Raw genomic sequence first — 16,758 nt, forward strand, 5'->3', positions numbered from 1 at the left:
GATATGACTGTCTTATATGCGTGTCGTGTGGTAAAGAAGAGAAAGAGAGACGACGAAGCCCAGATTCACAGGCACTTTAGCACACCGCTGCTGTCAGCTAATCTATCACTGGAGATTCCCCAGAGACTTCGGTAAGGTGTAGGTGTGTATGTGTGTGCGCGCTCAGGTGTGTGTGTATGTATATGTGCATGTGTGAGTGTGTGTGTGACCAGCGAGCTTCTTGGAATGCCTCCATCTTCCCAAACGCATTCCCCTCTCGACTGCTCAGAAGCTCAAAACGCAATAATTAATAGCTACCCCACTAGTCCGCTACCCACATAAAGAGAGAGAGCAAACCTGCAGTACTCTATGGACGGACCAAGTAAGCAAAACATAACCTACACCCCAGCTCTGTAAAATAGGGCATCCCATCCAACTGCCCATGCACGCATACACGCACACACACTGAATACCCAGGAGGCCATGCTAGAAGATCAGAGTAATGTATAGCCCTATATGGAAGAGTTTGAGTTTCTGACTCATTGCAGAAGTTTGGAAGCGGGGGCTGCAGAGTGCAGACTCCTCAGAAATACAAGGTTTCCGATTACACTGCAATAATACGTGAGGTTATAAAAATATTGCAAGAGAAATATGAATATTATACATCTGCTTGAGTAAATCAGCACATATGGATCACTAAATCCAATCTATGGTCTTGGCGAGCTGTGAAATTAAAACCGAAACTGATTGAGAATATCAGCAGTGTATGTCCTCTGCGGTACAAAACATGCACTACCAAGTAGCATTAAGACCATTTATTCTCTGTGTCTTTCCCATCATTCGATTCCTCCACGTGTGTGTGTCTCCAGATTGCAGTGAGGCAGGGGGATATGCCAGCCTGACAAATTATTTTTAGGACATTTGTTTGATAGTCGTGATGAATAATCCAATCAAAGTTGATTGGTCGTGTACACAGATTTGCAGACGTAATCGCAGGTGCAGAAAAATGCTTATGRTTCTAGCTCCAACAGTGCAGTAATATCTCCAACAGTGCAGTAATATCTCCAACAGTGCAGAAATATCTCCTAACAGTGCAGTAAAATCTCCAACAGTGCAGTAATATCTCCTAACAGTGCAGTAATATCTCCAACAGTGCAGTAATATCTCCAACAGTGCATTATTAGATGAGGCATTCCATCAGAGGATAGGATAGTGCAGGTGCAGTCTATTAGTGTGCCATCACCAGGATGCAGAACAATCTCTGCCTAAAACAGTAGGGGGCTCCTACACACCTCAAAAATATAATTATTTTCTGTTGGGACCATGTTGTAACAGAGGACATGCACCTTAGCCTACTCGTATCATGCCAATATAGATAATAGTAAAAAATTCAGACCTTGAATTGCTCTGATACAAAATGGGTTCAGTATTTGTTAATATAGGCCTACAGAACGCTTGTAATAGTTTTGATTAAACAATATACAATAGTCCTTATCGTGCATCTAATTATAAGGGAAGCTTATAAGCCTGTTACTAAATGAGTGTCAGCAAGCTTGTTCAAGTTGTCATTAAGCCGAATATCCATCAGTTGTCCTGTCACTACGTGCGCCATCTTCTCAATGTGGAACACTTTAATAAATGGAACACTAGTCACGTTAATAATGTTGACATATTTTGCATTACTCATCTCATATGTATATACGTACTGCATTCTATACTTTTCTACTGTATCTTAGTCTATGTCGCTCTGAAATTGCTTGTCCATATATTTATATATTCTTAATTCCATCCCTTTACTTAGATTTGTGTGTATTGGGTATATGTTGTTAAATTGATAGATATTACTTGTTAGATATTACTGCACTGTCGGAACTAGAAGCACAAGCATTTCGCTACACCCGCAATAACATCCGCTAAACACTTGTATGTGACCAATAAAAATGGATTTGATTTAATATAGTCTAAAATTGTAGGAGGGCGGGAATAACGCGCACTATCCACCACACAGAAAACCACTCCAGCAGCGCTCGGAGTGGCGAGGGAGGGAGAGAGAAAGACCGCCAGCTGTATGTGCCTAGTAAACGACGAGGAAGTACTGAGCCTCACTACGACCGAGGACCATGGAGTTGAAGACAACTCACCTAAACGGTGGTTACTGGTTACAGGTGCCCGCTGCTTCACCATTTTACCAGCGAAACAGTATGACAAGGGCGCGCCGAGACCTGGCGGGAATTACCGGAATGTCTGAGGGACATTGTTTAGTCATGTGCCTAAACCACCGTATTGTCTATTAGCMGAGACCGGAGTGGTTTCGAGAGGAGGAGGGGTAAGGGCAGACAGGTAGGAYTCTATTGCTTCAGTAGTTGTTTCGTTTTTACTTCTTGTTACCTGGTAAATAACCAACCACCATGGATAYCCARAYGGAMAYTAAGATGAGGAAACAGTCCATGAAAACCAAATCTACAAAACGCAAAGAGAAGAAATACAAAGCCGGGAAGCTTTTCAGYAGGAAATCGTTGAAGTCCGTTGGGAATTTTATGAGCAGGATACTGAAAACTTTGGGAACTTTGGCACACTTTGGCGACGTCGAGCCACCTGACGGTGAGGATGATGATGGCGGGTTCAGAGACAGCGCCGCGTGCACGTTGAGTGCCAACTCAGGGAATTTTAATAAAGATGAACTTCAYGTCTCGAGGGAGATTAAGGTGAAGAAGAGCGCCTCAACTTTGTCTTCTCATGGATCTATAAAAGACAGGCTGTCGTGGTGCTATGGCGACAAAACTCCWGGAGTCCTTGGGTTGAAGAATCATGGAAACACTTGTTTCATGAATGCGGTGGTTCAGTGCCTCAGTAATACGGACCTGCTGGCCGAGTACCTRGGTTTGGAACAATACAAGTCTGATTTGTGTCAGGGGAGAGTAAACGGAATTGTAAAAAACGAAGACGCTCAACTTGCCAGGGGTGAGGTGACCACACAGTTGGCATCCTTGGTGCGGGCGCTTTGGACCCTTGAATATACCCCTCAACTGTCCGTGGAATTCAAGGTGAGTCGCTTGTGTAAAAACACTTCAAACACAACTCATGTTTGAGGCTTAATTGGTTCATTTCCATAACAGTACCCGCTCTTGTTCACCTATAGACCTATTTACTGCTTCAGTGCGACTCTGATCATGACAAATGTTCAAAGCTCGGAGCAATCGCGTGCCCACCGAGTCGGCTACAGTTTCCAGCGCAGCATTTAATTCTAAAAGGATTGGAATTTGCGAATGATTCAAAAACAAAATAAATATTTAACTAAAGAGAACACATCGTTCSTTTCACATGAGGGTTTGTCATAGTAATAACAGTAGGCCTATGTGTGGGCGGCTATATCAACGGTTAGACTCAACAGGTTTCCARTGGGCACAAGCTGGTTGAATCAACGTTGTTTCAACATAATTTGTCAACGTATTGTGTTGTGGAATCTACGTGGAAAATACATTGGATTTGAAAAAAATCATCAATGTCTTTTTGAGGGTGAAATTGGGGTGAAATTTCAACCACAGGATTATGTCATCATTGTAACCAATTTTCAACATAGACATACCTTGTATGTGCTAAAATATGTTGAATTTGTAACAATGTCAGATCTTCAATGTTATATCCACAATCAGCAAAATACAATAAACTGGAGAGTTGATTTATCTACAGCCATTCATTTGGTCTCCCATTCGGGGTTTTAATATTTGTCACTGTCTACTATCACTGACTATTACTTATCMTAGGAATGATTATTGAGAGATCTCCTAATAGCTAAATATATTTGCTGTTGCTATCGAAGTCATTCCAATGGGTAGGTTTAACAAAGTAAATGAAATGTAATCATACTTCATAAGTCATACATTGTATCATCAATGATACTATTTAGGCCTATATAMCATTTYCAAAGTCATCAACAGCTATTGTTTCAATTCAACCCAGGGTTCAACTAAAAATAGATAATACATAGATTTGGTAGATTTCACTTGTAATCTTCAAGTTAATCATAKATATGTTGGATTCARCTCTATCTCAACCAAAAATCWAAGTTAAAGAATAGGATTAAYTCAAACTTTATTTAAAGTGCATTTAAAGTTAGATTAGATTTAGTCTTATTCTTTAACTTACATTTTTGGTTGAGATGGAGACGTGAATACAACATATCAATTATTAATTTGTAGTCAAACTGGATATTGAGTAGTGTGGTTGTCAACGCAACCAAATATCAAAATTTGAAGGAGAAGTATCTTCTGCTTGGATAGTTCCATCTGTGCCACTGACTTAGTCTGGCTTTAGTTCCAGTTTGTCTACTAATTAATAATTTATATGTTGGATTCACATCTCCATCTCAACCAAAAATCTAAGTTAAAGAATAGGACTAGATATAACCTAATCAAACTTTAAATGCACTTTAAATAACGTTTGATTTGGTCCTGTTCTTTAACTTTGGTTCTTGGTTGAGATGGAGACATGAATCCAACATATCAATTATTAATTTATAAACAAACTAGAATTAAAGCCGGATTAAGTCAGTGACAACCAAACACAATTCAACATCACTTTTGCAAAACAGTAAATAACCTATTAACTTGTCGACAAGTTAACTAATGATAGGTTGGATTCACATCTCCAAATAAACCCAAAATACAGTTTAAAGAATAGAATTAAGCCAGTGGCTCAGATGAAACTATCCAAGCATTAGATATCCTTACATTTTGATATTTGGTTGTGTTGTCAACCAAACACAATTCAATATTACTTTTGTTATACAGTAAATAGCCTAAAGTCAAGGCTCTTACAAACGAAASAACATTTATTCAACTTTAAAATMAGTCACACGTCATTGGTGACATTTTGAGGTTAGCCTACTGTAACAAAAATGTTCTTCTTATGTAATCATAGAAAYTGTGCATGTTTCAAGATAGCATGCAGATGTCGCAGGTCTGTGGAGAGCTTTACAAGTGCTATAATAATCTGTGCAGAATATCAAACAGCATTGATCACTTGCTCTATGTATTTTTAATGTAATCTCAACTGCAATCCAGGTCATTGGTTTGTGGTTTTAGATGAAGCACAGTAATAACACATTAAGTTGTTGTATAAATCCAAAATATCTGACATGGCATTCCCATTTGAACTTTGTTGTGCTTTTAAATGCTTGAAAGCAGCAGCGATAACACATTTAAATGACAACTAAATCAAAATTCAGACATTGTTTTTCCAATGGAATTTGGTTGTGCTTTTATATGGTTGAAAGCATAGTGATAATACATTGGGAATTCAACAAACTTCTGGCTGTCTTTATGAGTGAGTGAATAAAGGTTGAAATCTTATTGATCAACCTCTCAGCCAAATTTTACCCACATTTCCACACTGAAATGACGTGGTGTGCCTAGTGGGTTGTGACTGGAGGYAGTACAGCTAAGACCAGAAGCATTTTACCTAACCCTACGCCTAAACCGTTTCCTAACCTTAACCTACAGTAAGTCTCCTAACCTGCCACGTTAATTATCTTAATTAACCTGCTGCGTAAATTCTCTTKACCTGCTGCGAAAAAMTKATTTCTGGTCGTAGCTGTACTCCCTCTAGTCAGAACCGACTCAACAGTTCTCACGTCCTATTTCCGTGTAAGCAGACAGGTAGCATTTCAGGGGAGGAGCCTGTGGCAATGGTCAAAACAGGTGAGACATGTACTAGCAGTACAGGCAGTGTCAAAACTCCCATATGTTTGGATTCGGGTTCTCTTTTTCTTTCCCCCCAACACAAACATGGTCCAAACCATGTGTCAATGCCTATTGCCTAATGACCATTGACCACACATCAGGGCACATTTTCTAACTAATAAGCATGCTGTGTGTGTGCCCTGTGGCTCCCACCTGCCACAAACCCAGGTGAGGTGGCTTGTCTGCATTCCCTGGATGTCCTTACTGGGTGGAAGGGAGCGGTACTTCACATGCATGGGTGGTGCACTGAGTTTACCGAATGCTGATGAGAGTGAGCCAGACCAAGTCAACACAGTGGTCAGGGACTGCCAGGAAACCAGACGGCTGAGTCTGCGCAGGTGTCTGTCTGGCCTGATGATGTATGAATATGTACAGTTGAAGTCGGAAGTTTACATACACCTTAGCCAAATACATTTAAACTCAGTTTTTCACAATTCCTGAGATGTAATCCTAGTAAAAATTCCCTGTCTTAGGTCAGTTAGGATCACCACTTTATTTTAAGAATGTGAAATGTCAGAATAATAGTAGAGAGAATGATTTATTTCAGCTTTTATTTATTTCAAATACATTTCCGCAGTGGTCAGAAGTTTACATACACTCAATTTAGTATTTGGTAGCATTGCCTTAAATTGTTTAACTTGGGTCAAACGGTTCGGGTAGCCTTTCACAAGCTTCCCCACAGTAAGTTTGGTGAATTTTGGCCTATTCTCCTGACAGAGCTGGTGTAACTGATTCAGGTTTGTAGGCCTCCTTGCTCACACACCTTTTTCAGATCTGCCACAAATTTTCTATGGGATTGAGGTAGGGCTTTGTGATGGCCACTCCATTACCTTGACTTTGTTGTCCTTAAGCCATTTTGCCACAACTTTGGAAGAATGCTTGGGGTCATTGTCCATTTGGAAGACCCATTTGCGACCAAGCTTTAACTTCCTGACTGTTGTCTTGAGATGCTTCAATATATCTACATCATTTTCCTTCCTCGTGATTAGAGGTCGACTGATTATGATTTTTCAATGCGATACCGATTATTGGAGGACAAAAAAAGCCATACCGATTAATCGGCCAAATTTGTATATATATATTGTAATAATGACAATTAACACAATACTGAATGAACAATGAACACTTTATTTTACCTTAATATAATACATTCAATAAAATCAATTTAGTCTCAAGTAAATAATGAAACATGTTCAATTTGGTTTAAATAATGCAAAACGAGTGTTGGAGAAGAAAGTAAAAGTGCAATATGTGCCATGTAAAAAAGCTAACGTTTAAGTTCCTTGCTCAGAACATGAGAACATATGAAAGCTGGTGGTTCCTTCAACATGAGTCTTCAATATTCCCAGGTAAGAATTTTTAGGTTTGAGTTATTATAGGAGTATTTCTCTCTATACCATTGTATTTCATATACCTTTGATTATTGGATGTTCTAATAGGCACTTTAGTATTGCCAGCCTAATCTCGGGAGTTGATAGGCTTGAAGTCATAGGACAGTGCAGAGCTGCTGGCAAACGCAGGAAAGTGCTGTTTGAATGAATGCTTACGAGCCTGCTGCTGCTACCACCGCTCAGTCAGACTGCCGCTATCAAATCATAGACTTAATTATAATATAATAACACACAGAAATACGAGCCTTAGTCATTAATATGGTCAATCCTGAAACTATCATTACGAAAACAAAACTTTATTCTTTCAGTGAAATACGGAACCGTTCCGTATTTTATCTAACGGGGGCATCCATAGGTCTAAAATATGCTGTTACATGCACAACCTTCAATGTTATTCATAATTATGTAAAATTCTGGCAAATTAGTTCGCAACGAGCCAGGCGGCCCAAACTGTTGCATATACCCTGACTCTGCGTTCAATGAACGCAATAGAAGTGACACAATTTGCCTAGTTAATATTGCCTGCTAACATGAATTTCTTTTAACTAAATATGCAGGTTTAAAAAATATTTATACTTCTGTGTTTTGATTTTAAGAAAGGCATTGATGTTTATGGTAGGTACATTCGTGCAACGATTGTGCTTTTTTCGCAAATGCGCTTTTGTTAAATCTCCCCCGTTTGGCGAAGTTGGCTGTCTTTGTTAGGAAGAAATGTCTTCACACAGTTCGCAACGAGCCAGGCGCAAACTGCTGCATATAGCCTGACTCTGTTGCAAGAGAAGAAGTGACACAACAGAAATAATTATGTTAGCAGGCAATATTAACTAAATATGCAGGTTTAAAAATATATACTTGTGTATTGATTTTAAGAAAGGCGTTGATGTTTATGGTTAGGTACACATTGGTGCAACGACAGTGCTTTTTTCGCGAATGCGCTGTTAAACCACCCGTTTGGCGAAGTCGGCTGTGATTCAATGATAAATTAACAGGCACCGCATCGATTATATGCAACGCAGGACAAGCTAGATAAACTAGTAATTTATCATCACTGTGTAGTTAACTAGTGATTATGTTAAGATTGATTGTTTTTTATAAGATAAGTTTAATGCTAGCTAGCACCTTACCGTGGCTCCTTGCTGCACTGCCATAACTGGTAGTCAGTCTTCCACGCAGTCTCCTCGTGGAGTGCAATGTAATCGCCATAATCGGTGTCTAAAAATGCTGATTACCGATTGTTATGAAAACTTGAAATCGGCCCTAATTAATCGGCCATTCCGATAATCGGTCGACCTTTACTCGTGATACCTTTTATTTTGTGAAGGCACCAGTCCCTCCTGCAGCAAAGCACTCCCACAACATGATGCTGCCACACCCCGTGCTTCACGGTTGGGATGGTGTTCTTTCGGCTTGCAAGCCTCCCCCTTTTTCCTCAAACATAACGATGGCCATTATGGCCAAACAGTTCTATTTTTGTTTCATCAGACCAGAGGACATTTCCCCATGTGCAGTTGCAAACCGTAGTCTGGCTTTTTTATGGCGGTTTTGGAGCAGTGGCTTCTTCCTTGCTGAGCGGATAGGACTTGTTTACTGTGGATATAGATACTTTTGTACTTTTCCTCCAGCATCTTCACAAGGTCCTTTGCTGTTGTTCTGGATTGATTTGCACTTTTCGCCAAAGTATGTTCATCTCTAGGAGACAAAACGCGTCTCCTTCCTGAGCGGTATGACGCTGCGTGGTCCCATGGTGTTTTACTTGTGTCCTATTGTTTGTACAGATGAACGTGTACCTTCAGGCATTTGGAAATTGCTCCCAAGGATGAACCAGACTTGTGGAGGTCTACAATTATTTCTGAGGTCTTGGCTGATTTCTTTAGATTTTCCACGATGTCAAGCAAAGAGGCACTGAGTTGACCTCCAATTGACTCAAAATGATGTCAATTAGCCTATCAGAAGCTTCTAAAGCCATGACATAATTTTTGGGAATTTTCAAACTGTTTAAAGGCACAGGCAACTTAGTGTATGTAAATTATGACCCTGGAATTGTGAGACAGTGAATTATAAGTGAAATAATCTGTCTGTAAACATTGTTGGAAAAATGTATTGTGTCATGCACAAAGTAGATTCCTAACCGACTTGCCAAAAACTATAGATTGTTAACAAGAAATTTGTGGAGTGGTTGAAAAACGAGTTTTAATACTACACCCTAAGTGTATGTAAACTTCCGACTTCAACTGTATGTCTATGGTCTGGCCCCACAGGGACACCTGTGGCTGGTCATCCAGGGGCACGGTGCCCAAAGCTAATACCCCTGGGCCTGGATTAATGACATTGCTCACTCTCATTTACTGGAACCTTTGGACCTATGCTGCAAATATAGATGGTACCAGAATTCTGTATTAGAACATTTTGATTAGGTTCGGCTAATAGGCTTTAAGCTAATTATGCTTCCAGCAGTAATTTGTGGAAATCGAACTGCGATGCAAAGATAGAGGGCTTTGAGGTGYAGGGWTTCATAAGCTTCAGAACAGGRAGGGCAAAGTGAGATACTTTTTGAAGTTTATATGTTAAGTTTTGTGTGCAGTCATTCAAAATGTAGTACTCAGATCTATTGAATAATCAATTGCCCTTGGGTATAGGTATTCCCATTCATTCATTCTAATTCATTCCCTCCTCTCACTGCAGTTGTACGGATGGCTTTGACTTGAACAATACACTGATTTCTATCTGTTGGTCCTCTTTGGGTGAGATMAGGATGTTTACTGCTGTAGCAGTGCAGCCCAGTGCATTTAGCCTGGGAAAGGTGAGCAAGCTCCACTGGTGCGTATGGAGAGTGCAGCAGTGAGCTCCAAAACAAACAAGAAATTGTGTTGGTGAAAGACAGGAAAACACCCACCCATCCATTTACTCCTGTCCCCCATATGAATGGTACTAGTRTGTGATGAGGAAGGATTCTGCACAGTGGTTCTTTGACAGCTAATTGTTATTATCAATGTCAGTGTGCTTTTAAAGAGCACTAGTCAGAGGCATTGGTCTGGTGAACAAGTTCAACAGTGACTGAGTGAGGATAAAAGTTGGCTCTGCGAGCTTTTCCCTTCCCTCACTTTCCTTGCTGAGTCTGGAGGTGGTGGTTGTATCATGTTTCTCCATGACTCCTGTGTAGGCGGTGGTGGGTGCGAGTGGGTGTCATGTTGGTTGTTTTGGAGCACAGACAGAGATGCAGTGTTTGTGTTTTCCTGTCTGCTTTCTTTCAAGAGCTACGGTACTCACACACACAGTCTCTCTCTCTCTCTCTCTCACTCTCTCTCTCTCTCTCTCTCTCTCTCTCTCTCTCTCTCTCTCTCTCTCTCTCTCTCTACTCAGAAAAGCTCTGACAATATAATGAAAAACACAGTGAGAAATATGTCTGTGATATGGCTATGTAAGTACTGCAATTTGAGCGCATTTCCACTGGATGTATTCAACACCATGATTAATGGTCTGGGTTCAACGGGGGGGTTAATCAATTTCAACTACGCTACGCTGTAAGACCACCCAATCACGTAGAAGGTGGCTGGAACGACATTACTCCCCACTTTATCTTAGTGAAGGGAATGGCACAGAAACCGTTAAAGGAGCAATCGGCAATATTTACAGCTGTTCAGTGGTCATTTTAATTAATGATATACAGAACACCCATTGATTCTTGAAGAATACAACACAAATGCCTCATGAGCTTAGTACAACTGTCTTACCCTACCATATCCCAAATGATGAGGTTATTTTACTCCATTGTTCAGCTTTATTGTAAATTACGTGMTAGGGCTGCCGTTTGGCCACCCGAAATATGTACTAGTGATTGTGCCATTAGGATACAGTAACAGCTCAGACCCTCGTTCTTCCCAAACAATTGCACATTTACTGCCTCCACTGTAAGTCATAGAGGCTGCGTCCCAAATGGCACCCTATTACCTACAAAGTGCACAATTTTTTTTACCAGAGCCTTATGGGCCCTGCTCAAAAGTAGTGCATTTTATAGGAAGTACGGTACCATTTGGGATGCAGCTARAGGAGTTTAAACTTCTCCATTACAATAGTGTTAACAGAGAGCCTTTCCCAGGCTGTAAACCACTCAGAGATMATTATGACCAYTCGCAATTCATCCTTTGTTTCCTTCTCTATTCTTGATGGTAGTAAATCACACATTAGGGTCGTCGTCGCGGAGACAAGGTAAAGGCTTTGGGCTTTACTCTGTCGACACACTGGCAGCATATCTGGAGGAGGATTTCATGTTATGTTACCGAGACTCTTGGGGAAATGAAATCTTGGAGAGCCTTGCATCCAAAATCTTATGTTGTCTTGCCATAATTAATAGTAGTTTTCATTCTTTTGGAGGTGAATACATGGACATGAAGTCTAGCATCCAAACTAGTACGTCCTCTGCCATCATATATATTTTTGGGGGTGAATTCAGATACAGTATAACTCAGATTAATCAGGATCAAAGAGTTTTAGGCTTAAAAAACTCAGACGGGGGCGTCTAGCGTGGGGAGCCAGGAGACAGGCAAGAGCATTTGCTTGGTGGCCGGGACTGCGGTGGGCCGAGGTTTGTGTTTCTCTCCCCCCGACCAGCGGTCGTCCTCCAGGGGAGAAGCGGGGGGAGGCTGGGTCGTCTGGAGCTCAGCTGAGATTGATGAGTGGAAAGAATGGCGAAAATGAGAGAGGGAACGAGGGAGGTAGAGTATGGGGGAAAAGAGGGAGCAGAAGGGGGAGGCTTTATCGAGTGGCGGGAATGGAAGGAGAGGCAGGGCAGGAGAGGAATTAAGTGATGACACGTCAGTGTCTGCCTGGTCAGCGGAGGAGAGGATCGCCAACCAGCAACACAAGGCTGCTGTAGAAAAATGTAAAAGGAATGGAGGTGCCAGAAATGATGGTGATGGATACCGTCCAGGCTCATTCCCACTAGGCAGCATCATCTACTCTTGCGTGTGTGTGTGCCCAAGCTCTTGCTTGTGTGTGTCAACATCACAACCTCCAAAGCTTATGTAATATCATAATTCCTCATGGTTCTCCCTCCCAGACTGTCATTGTGGAATCTAACAAAGTCCATTTGACAGGCCAGGTTGGGGTGAGGTGAGTTGGGGTGACCCCGTAAATGTGTTTTTGAAGGAGAGGAGTCATTTTGTTAATGTATGGCACATTCCTAGTCCCGATGGAGCTCTCCTTATACCTCGCTGTTTACACTGAAGGTGATGTGGGGTACTTGTGAGACAAATGCTAAAGAGGGGAAAGTCAAACACTCTCCAGCTCACTGTCTTGGATGCCAGGGCAGGCGTGGTGTGTGTGTGTGTGTGTGTGTGTGTGTGTGTGTGTGTGTGTGTGTGTGTGTGTGTGTGTGTGTGTGTGTGTGTGTGTGTGTTGTGTGTGTGTGTGTGTGTGTGTGTGTGTGTGTGTGTGTGTGTGTGTGTGTGTGGTGTGGTGTGTGAGTGCGTGCGTGCGTGCGCGTGTGTGTGTGTGTGATGTTATTGTCTGAGTGTGGGGTCTCAACCTCTTCTTAGATGTGAGAGGGTGAGAGAGGGCGACTTTGTCAACTGCCCCTGGAGACTGTGCAGGTTAATGGTGTACCTGTGTTTATTTAAGAGGCTAGGTTAGGTCACCCTCACCTGTATTTTGAGTGTTTGCAATCGTTTCTATCTCTCTATCTGTCTCTAGTCCCACCCTCCAGCAAATGTTTGCCTCACCTCTCTAGTAAAAAGTAACTTGCAAGGCACCATGACATGGCGGAAGGGGAGTGCACTGTAGTACAATATAGTCTGCCTATGTTTACTGTTGTTATGGAATAGGTGCATCTTCACCATGGAGACCAGCAGTACCCTAAAGACAGCTGAGGAGTACAAACAGATTTTAAAGAGGGGAGCAAATATGGTCTGGCATCTTCACCTGTCACACAGTGACACACACACAAAGTCATAAATCATTCAATCCAACAAAACTATGTATAAAACACATTTGACATTTCTACTTCTTGACATAGTAATCGTTGGCTATCCGATTCAAAATGTCCCAACCAACACATTTTACACCCAGGTTCTCTCAAATCCCTTCAATGATTACCAAATAGCCTGGATTATTATTCCCATCTCCCGTGGGGACAGAAACACAGTATATCATGTTTGTTTTGGCACCTTCATGGCCAGTCATTAAATGTTAGTGTCAGGTGTCTAAGCTGTCTGTCTGTGATTTGGTTGTTATGATGATGATGATAAATGAGGCTGATACAGGCTTACTCAAACAGGCCTCAAAATGTTAGAGAATGTTATTCGTACTACTTTGGTGGGATTACGCCTCTATCTCCTCTCGGCATAGGGTGGGTGTGAAAAGTAAAGATATATTGATATGTCTATGCAGATATCAAGGGGAATTCCTTTGAACAAGAAGTGCATCTGTTTTTGAAGGATGGGATGGGGTCCTTACTAGAGGTCGACCGATTATTCGGAATGGCCGATTAATTAGGGCCGATTTCAAGTTTTCATAACAATCGGAAATCGGTATTTTTGGACACCGATTTTTTATTATTTATTAGATTTTTTTTTTTAACACCTTTATTTAACTAGGCAAGTCAGTTAAGAACAAATTCTTATTTTCAATGGCGGCCTAGGAACGGTGGGTTAACTGTCTTGTTCAGGGCAGAACAATAGATTTTTACCTCTGGGATTCAATCTTGCAACCTTATGGTTAACTAGTCAACGCTCTAACACCTCCTCTCATTGCACTCCACGAGGAGCCTGCCTGTTACGCGAATGCAGTAAGAAGCCAAGGTAAGTTCGCTAGCTAGCATTAAACTAGCATTAAAAAACATTCAATCAATCAATCATAATCACTAGTTAACTACACATGGTTGATGATATTACTAGTTTATCTAGCGTGTCCTGCGTTGCATATAATCAATGCGGTGCGTATTTTCTTAAAATCAATACACAAGTATATATTTTTAAACCTGCATATTTAGTTAATATTGCCTGCTAACATGAATTTCTTTGTGTCACTTCTCTTTGCAACAGAGTCAGGGTATATGCAGCAGTTTGGGCCTCTGGCTCGTTGCGAACTGTGTGAAGACTATTTCTTCCTAACAAAGACAGCCAACTTCGCCAAACGGGGGAGGATTTAACAAAAGCGCATTTGCGAAAAAAGCAAAATCGTTGCACGAATGTACCTAACCATAAACATCAATGCTTTCTTATAATCAATACACAGAAGTATATATTTTTAAACCTGCATATTTAGCTAAAAGAAATCCAGGTTAGCAGGCAATATTAACCATGTGAAATTGTGTCACTTTTCTGGCATTCATTGCACGCAGAGTCAGGGTATATGCAACAGTTTGGGCCGCCTGGCTCGTTGCGAACTAATTTGCCAGAATTTTACGTAATTACATAACATTGAAGGTTGTGCAATGTAACAGGAATATTTAGACTTATGGATGCCACCGTTAGATAAAATACGGAATGGTTCCGTATTTCACTGAAAGAAATAACGTTTTGTTTTCGAGATGATAGTTTCCGGATTCGACCATATAATGATCTAAGGCTCGTATTTATGTGTGTTATTATGTTATAATTAAGTCTATGATTTGAACGAGCAGTCTGATCGAGCGATGGTAGGCACCAGCATGCTCGTAAGCATTCATTCAAACAGCACTTTTGTGCGTTTGCAGCAGCTCTTCGCAATGCTTCAAGCATTGCGCTGTTTATGACTTCAAGCCTATCAACTCCCGAGATTAGGCTGGTGTAACCGATGTGAAATGGCCAGCTAGTTAGCGGGGTCGCGCTAATAGCGTTTCAAACGTCACTCGCTCTGAGACTTGGAGTAGTTGTTCCCCTTGCTCTGCATGGGTAACGCTGCTTCGGGTGGCTGTTGTCAAGGTGTTCCTGGTTCGAGCCAGGTAGGGGCGAGGAGAGGGACGGAAGCTATACTGTTACACTGGCAATACTAAGTGCCTATAAGAACATCCAATAGTCAAAGGTATATGAAATACAAATGGTATAGAGAGAAAATATAATTCCTATAATAACTACAACCTAAAACTTCTTACCTGGGAATATTGAAGACTCATGTTAAAAGGAACCACCAGCTTTCATATGTTTCATGTTCTGAGCAAGGAACTTAAACGTTAGCTTCTTACATGGCACATATTGCACTTTTACTTTCTTCTCCAACACTTTGTTTTTGCATTATTTAAACCAAATTGAACATGTTTCATTATTTATTTGAGGCTAAATTGATTTTATTGATATATTATATTAAGTTAAAATAAGTGTTCATTCAGTATTGTTGTAATTGTCATTATTACAAATACATTTAGAAAATCGTCCGATTAATCGGTATCGGCTTTTTTGTTCCTCCAATAATCGGTATCGGCGTTGAAAAATCATAATCGGTCGACCTCTAGTCCTTACTTACTTAGCAACAGTGCTTCTGTGCAGACCCATTAACATGCCATAGTAGCAGGATCACCTCTGGACGTCACACAAACAAAAGTGTGCACACAGCAGAACATAACCCCTCTTTCCAAGCACTCCTTCTCTCAACCCCCTGTCCTAATGAAGCTATCACAGCTCTGTGATGTCATCAGGTTTCTGCTTCCCAGACACAGCGGGCCCACGGTAACCTTGGACACATCGGTTGCTGTCCCCACCACTCTCTCCGCCATCTCCGTTTCTGTTTCCCCCTTTCCCTTTTACCCTTTCTGGGGTAGCAACATAACATAACATAACTGCACTGTCCTTTGATAGGCAGAGAGAGTGACTAGGATTAGTGAAAAAAGGCTGTATCTGAAATCAAATCAAATCAAATCAAATTTTATTAGTCACATACACATGGTTAGCAGATGTTAATGCGAGTGTAGCGAAATGCTTGTGCTTCTAGTTCCGACAATGCAGTAATAACCAACAAGTAATCTAACCTAACAATTCCACAACTACTACCTATAACACAACACAAGTGTAAAGGGATAAAGAATATGTACATAAAGATATATGAATGAGTGGTGGTACAGAACGGCATGGCAAGATGCAGTAGATGGATAGAGTACGGTATATACATATGAGATGAGTACTGTAGGGTATGTAAACATAAAGTGGCATAGTTTAAAAGTGGCTAGTGGTACATGTATTACATAAAGATGGCAAGATGCAGTAGATGATATAGAGTACAGTATATACATATGAGATGGGTAATGTAGGGTATGTAAACATTATATTAAGTGGCATTGTTTAAAGTGGCTAGTGGTACATTTTTACATAATTTCCATCAATTCCATTTTTAAAGTGGCTGGAGTTGAGTCAGTATGTTGGCAGCGGCCGCTAAATGTTAGTGGTGGCTGTTTAACAGTCTGATGGCTTGAGATAGAAGCTGTTTTTCAGTCTCTCGGTCCCTGCTTTGATGCACCTGTACTGACCTCGCCTTCTGGATGATAGCGGGGTGAACAGGCAGTGGCTTGGGTGGTTGTTTGTCCTTGATGATCTTTATGGCCTTCCTGTGACATCGGGTGTGTAGGTGTCCTGGAGGGCAGGTAGTTTGCCCCGCGTTTGCAGACCTCACTACCCTCTGGAGAGCCTTACGGTTGTGGCGGGAGCAGTTGCCGTACCAGGCGGTGATACAGCCCGACAGGC

At 41.2% G+C, this 16,758-nt stretch overlaps 1 protein-coding gene across 1 annotated transcript in view; it reads left to right on the forward strand.

Annotated features, from left to right (window-relative positions):
* Nucleotides 1–2,038: 2,038 nt before the first annotated feature.
* Nucleotides 2,039–16,758, forward strand: part of LOC139029425 (ubiquitin carboxyl-terminal hydrolase 43-like) — an 85,417-nt gene continuing 70,697 nt past the window's right edge. The window contains exon 1 of the mRNA XM_070449362.1: nucleotides 2,039–3,023. Coding sequence (XP_070305463.1) covers nucleotides 2,388–3,023 — 636 coding nt within the window. The 5' untranslated portion in view covers nucleotides 2,039–2,387. The remainder of the gene's footprint in view (nucleotides 3,024–16,758) is intronic.

The sequence above is a fragment of the Salvelinus sp. IW2-2015 genome, linkage group LG1 (assembly GCF_002910315.2).
Source record: "Salvelinus sp. IW2-2015 linkage group LG1, ASM291031v2, whole genome shotgun sequence".
Classification (NCBI taxonomy): domain Eukaryota; kingdom Metazoa; phylum Chordata; class Actinopteri; order Salmoniformes; family Salmonidae; genus Salvelinus; species Salvelinus sp. IW2-2015.